The sequence below is a fragment of the Neodiprion fabricii genome, chromosome 3 (genome assembly GCF_021155785.1).
Source record: "Neodiprion fabricii isolate iyNeoFabr1 chromosome 3, iyNeoFabr1.1, whole genome shotgun sequence".
NCBI classification, from domain to species: domain Eukaryota; kingdom Metazoa; phylum Arthropoda; class Insecta; order Hymenoptera; family Diprionidae; genus Neodiprion; species Neodiprion fabricii.
Genome location: NC_060241.1, coordinates 36658092 through 36664091, shown reverse-complemented (window position 1 = coordinate 36664091; position 6000 = coordinate 36658092). Strand labels below are relative to the sequence as shown.

At 42.0% G+C, this 6000-nt stretch overlaps 1 protein-coding gene across 1 annotated transcript; it reads left to right on the top strand.

The window, feature by feature from the left end:
• Positions 1-1638: 1638 nt before the first annotated feature.
• LOC124178324 (fatty acyl-CoA reductase wat-like) lies at positions 1639-3919 on the top strand. The gene is made up of 6 exons (XM_046561562.1): positions 1639-1691; positions 1856-2030; positions 2161-2283; positions 2356-2481; positions 2539-2690; positions 3673-3919. The coding sequence occupies exons 1-6, from the start codon at positions 1639-1641 to the stop codon at positions 3917-3919; spliced, it is 876 nt and encodes a 291-aa protein (XP_046417518.1).
• Positions 3920-6000: the final 2081 nt, after the last annotated feature.

The following is a 6000-nucleotide window of genomic DNA, read 5'->3' as shown; positions in this document are numbered from 1 at the left end:
TTAAAGTACCACTTCACCTTTTACTTTCTGTTCGCGGCGATACGTTGTACTGACACTTTACGTGAAAGCATTGTTACAGTCTTTACTCAATTTATAATTTAGCGAGTAGCGTTTTGTTAAAAGACGCTTCAGCACGTCCTGCTTCTCAGAGAGCTTGACAAAGAGAGAGCGAGAGAATTTTCAAAAATACCAGTGGAATTGGCCTAGGCGCACGTCACGTGACGGACATTATGGGTAAAATTCAGTGTAGTCATTGTTCTGAATCGAAGATGGAATTCACAAATTTACTCCAAATTTGTCTTCATTTACTGCAAGTGCTTCTTGAAACCGATTGCGTAAGAAAACGGCTCAAGTTTCGCTGGTTCTGGGCAGGCCAGAACGGTCAAAGCCATCGCTTGATGGTAAGCCGCCGAAATTATGTGAAGGAAGTAGGGAGTCGAAGGAGATATAAAGCTCAGAAGCGCATGACGCGATGCCGACTCGAACCCGGGAATGGTAGGGTGCAATTGAAGACCTTGGCACAGGGTTAAAGTTACGGGCTTCGTATGTCAGTCTCCCCTCACGGATTCGAATAAAATTCTTAGTGCACCACGAACGCACAGTCACGACGACGGTGCAGGGTAGGAATCGGGTATATTGACCATAAAATACATCACGCTGGTTTTTATGGTGGAAGATTGGCTGTACGAAACACGTGCTTACCACTCGTGCCTGGTATGAGAACAACGCAGCAGTCGCATTGCATGAATTGAGCGTTTTGAGAGAACCGGATATCGTTGCATGGTGATTGTATTTGCTGACTCGCCAGCAGATGCTAGTTGGGGAGAATGTCTGTTTTTCAATTTCGGAGCAACGGCTGACTGTATTTTATTATTTTACCAGAGTTAAGGATTTCGCGTAAGAATGGTAGATTATCAGAACAACAGATATTTGAACAAACAAGTCAGCAGAGCAGATTACCACGCGATAGTGGGATTTCCAAAATCTCCCAATTCAGCAACTTTGGAAGCAGTTTGGACTCGAGGGCAAGAGAATATTTCCGTTCAGTGTGTGAAACATCAATTGAGATGAGTATAGTCTTCATACGATGAAAGGCCTTCCGAAGTTCATTCAAAGGGATCCCGATGGAAATGAAAAGCAAGCAGCCACACTTTCGATTGTTAAGAATCCCGCATTCCACCATATAATATTATTGAAGTTAATTGTTGGATGAACAAAAATACGAAATAATAATGCAATATAAGTAATTTTTCATTTTTCCTCCAATCCTGTGTTGCTATCTCCTCATGTAATTTTGAGATCTCCTTCTTTCCGACAAGTCATGTTGATCGATGAATTTCTATTAATATCTTGAGTGTCAAATCTTGTGATTCCTTAACAGAAACTGTTATACGTACAATACATTCTTGTACGATAAGGTGGTTGACGAATGCCTGATACGATGTATGGAGGGGATCACCATTTGAGTATGAGCTACAGGCTGTGTTGGTTGTACTGAGTTCCCTTTCCTGAATTTGTGTAACACTACCATCACGATAAAACGCTGTCCGCTGTTCACGACTGTACAAAAGATTGCTGAAATTCCGAGACTCGTCAGTATTGAGCTGTATCCGACTGAGTCAACCGATTCGTGTGAACATGTCGCAAATACAGCAATTCAATGTTGGACAAAACATCTTCATCACCGGTCAGTAATAATCACGCGATGAAAAACCCCCCTTGGGTTCATCGGTAACTTTTCTAAAGAGCATTTACCGTAATTTTCAGTTCACAGTAAAAGTACTCTGGACTTCAATTATTTGACAGAAATTTTTATGAAAAATTTTTAACCAACATGTTTTTTACTTACGGGTAGAACTGGCTTTATGGGGAAAATCTTGACGGAGAAATTGATCCCAAGCTACCGAGAAATTGGACCCATCTATCTTCTGATACGGGAGAAAAAGGGGAAAAGTGTCGAGGAACGCAGGGATGCGCTACTCGTTGAACCGGTAATATTCGCCATGGAAAATTTCGGATATTTCTCCAAGGTAGAGGTCGAGACACCTTTGCGAAGAGAGTTGTATACGATGTACATACGCAGTAATTCGAGTCTCTACAACTTTCTCGACACCACTCCATCGTCTTTGGCCACGATTTGGTAGAAAACTTTTGTTTCAGATATTTGACGTACTGCGAAACGACTACCCCAATTTTTCCGAAAAGATCGTTTGCATCGTCGGTGACATTGCCGAGGAAAGTCTTGGGCTCATGTTAACCGACTTTGCACGGCTCGTCGACGAGGTATCGCAGGTTCCGATTCGCCGACGCGTCGTCTATTCCACAACCGCACAAAGTAAAGTGAAACTATTTCAGGTATCGGTGATATTCCACTTAGCTGCCACCGTCCGCTTCAACGAGAAACTCGAAGTGGCTCTTGCCATCAACGTGAACAGCGTCAAGTCCGTCATCGACGTTGCAAGAGAGTGCAAGAATTTGAAGGTAAGAAAACCTTCAATCTTTTCATCCATCACAGAATTTAACGTCGTCACGTTTCAGGTCGGAGTCTATGTTTCCACTGCGTACAGCCACTGCGTCCGAAAGTCGATCGACGAAAAGCTCTACCCGTCATCCTGCGCGAGCTACGAGGAGGTCAAGGGTATAATCAGCAAAGCCAAGGCGAATGAATTGTCAGAGGATATGACGGAGGCGTAAGTTTTTTTTTCGAAGTTGAGAAGAGTGATCAAAATCGTTATTGAAACGTGTCGAAACTCAGTCACAACCACCGATTATGATAGAATTCTGGGAGAGTGGCCGAACACGTACACGTTCAGCAAGGCCGTAGCCGAGGGTGTCGTTGCCGAGCTTGCAAAGGATCTACCGTTTGCTATTTTCAGGCCATCAATCGGTGAGCAACGTCTAGGTTAATTGTTAGTACATCTTTCTCGACTGTGAATTTATTGTTCATCCATTATTGGTGTTAGACGATGTACGCAGCTCGTAACTTATTTCATCTTGTACAAGGTAGCTTGTCGAACTACAGGAATGGCTGAATCGAATTATTGGTCCATTGAATTCAAGTAGGTCAGTAGAGGTTGAACAAAGTCATTCAGAAAAGTTTACGCCCTAAACTGTTCAACAGTGGCAAGTTCCTACAAGGTGCCAATTCTAGGGTGGTTACCAAGTCCATTTGGGATATTTGGGGTTTCGTATGCGGTAAGCTTAGGAATCATCCACACAAGTTTAGTCGACATCGATTCCGTGGTCGATATAATCCCAGTCGATTATGCTTGCAATGCTCTTATTTCTTGCGCTTGGACCTCTTCTCAAAAATGGTAACGTATGATAAACATGACTAGTAGATCGTCACATCTTTTCTAAAAATGTAACCATGCCGTTGCGTATCAGCACACAAATTTCATGTCAACATACATGCATATTCTATGATTTGACAATTCACCTGTATTTCCCAATCGACTGTACTCAACGTTCTAAGAACGAATACGCAGAACTCGCGATAGACAAAGTTTGGTATTGCAGAAAGCTTCGTTTTGCAACGTTGGGGAGTGAAAAATAAATGAGTTTAAGATTTCGGAAGACTCGCCCGAGTAGGACTGGTTGGCTTGACGTGGAAGAGCCAACGTGTCAATATAATGCATTTTAAGAATGATATTTTTCATACTCATTTTTTAGCCACTTCAAGGATGTTTCTGTTTATAATTACGTGTCTGGATCAGAAACACCAATAACTTGGAGGCAGTGCGATAGTAAAAGCAGCGTGGCTCTAAGGTCTTATCCAACAGAAAAAGCAATTTACTATTCTTTTTATATCGACACAAAGTCGAGATTACTGTTCTACATATTGGAGATATGTTTCCACTTTTTTCCAGCCTTAATAATTGACAACGTTGCCAGGTTGATGGGAAAAGAGCCACAGTGATTAAAAATCGATCAATTTTCAATTATTGCTCTACGTAAAATGTACGAATGCGACATACTTTCGGACATATGCATGCAATGGAATAGGTTTAGAAATGAAGCTAAACGTCAGTTACTATTTCAGACTGTATAAAATAATGAGTAAAATTTCAAACGTGATACACGCTAGTTTGTACTGTGCGATGCGACAATGGGATTTTGAAAATCGTAAAATTCAACAGCTCTGAGAGCAGCTTCAGCCCGAAGACAAGAGAATTTTCCCATTCAGTATGAGAACCGCCGATTGGAACGAATATTTCCTACTCGGCATGAAGGGCCTTCGGAAATTCGTCTTGCTTGAATCGGATGAAAAGTTAGAGCAAGCAAGACGGAAACACAGACGGTTAGTAAAAATTATTGTATTGCACTAACGTTTAGCCGAGAGCGAAGGCAGGGAAACATAAGACACGTTTGACAAATTACGTTATTTCACTCATTCCAGCCTTTTTATCATCCATTTGCTGCTGTGCCTGGCACTTGGTGTTCTGATTTTGTGGATGGTTTGGAAGTTATTTGGTGGATTCTACCTGATGTTTAGCGCATCAAGTTTTCCTGAGTCATAGTTTCGGTTTATTTACGTAGATTACCAGAGTTTATCAATTGCGAGCTACAAGCAACGTATTTCAAGTAACATCTGTGGATTGCCGACACAATCTGAACACTATCAATTCTGGGATCAACAGACGCCTCGGTATGGTTCTCGCACTGAATACGTAATTTGATTGTAATTGGAAAAGAAATACAATTAATTGCAGTATCATTTCTGGCACAGATACGCAGATTCTTGCTTGAACCATAAATTATTTAAGTTTCAACGGTCGTATAACCATCGCATTAGTTTTAGATCCCACTGTCTTCAATCTTTCGGATGTTTTACTATCGGTAATCGTGTTGTGAATCAGTCCAAGCATCAATTCTTTCGCTACAGAAAAATTGTTCATCGAGTTCGAAAATTATATGGTTAAGATAAAAACATTCCACTAAGCACCAGTAAAAAGCACGAACCAATTGTCACCCTTACTTGTTGTCAAGACTATCTGAAACGAACCGTGAAACCGTACCCCAAATATCAGGATGCAATGTGTCTGACATTAGACGGAACTGACAGAACGGTTCTCAGTAAAACGATGTTAGCTGGCCAGAGTGTCGTTGTTAATTAACACGGCAGACATATTTCGACAGGTAGAAAACGAACGGAAGTTATCCAACTATTTCTCGGATGCGTGAAGATCACTTATTAAGTTCCGGCCGTTTAACAGCAACCAAGCAAAGCAGAGCGAGGCGAGGGCCATTTTTTCCGATCAAAGCCGTTTATCACCCTTTAAACAAAAACAATTAAACGTTAATCAAGGCGGTCGCAATTAACGGCTTCAACCGAGATGTTTGCCAGTAAATCGGGGCGTGCCGGCATCCTTACACAATGGAGGCTGATCTCCGCGGTTGTGCGTCGGCTGGAAGACAATGCCCCAAGTAATGCTATGCCGTTCCATTTCCCTCCCCCTGCCATCCCTTCGACACCAAACCCCGTCCTCCACCATCCTCGCGTTCCTCCTCTAGGCGGCATTCGCCGTCTTCGTCCTGCGACCGCAACGCGTCAATCCAGATCCCAATGGATTTCCGACCATTGACTCGATCTGGAATTATTTTGGAATCCTCAAACGCACAATGATCTTCTCGGCAATGCGTGAAGTTGGAAATACCGAACGACGAGGATTTACTCATTTTTCGCTGATAATTTACTGGCTCGTTTCGTTCTTATTTGGAAATTTACTCCCTTCGATTTAGTTCAATTGTTATTGCGAATTCGTTACCAAATATCAGGGACTACGTTTGTCTATAAACTTACATTTTCAATCGGTCTGCAATCATCTGGAAAGGAACTTTTCACTTCGGTTTTTATACATCATATCTATACTCGTTTGATTTTTCATTTTGAAACATGTTCGTGACATGAGGACAAAATCATTTCCATCCCGACGATCGTTTGACAATGAACATTTGATTCTTGCACCCCATTACAGGTGAATAGGAGTGCTCTCCATG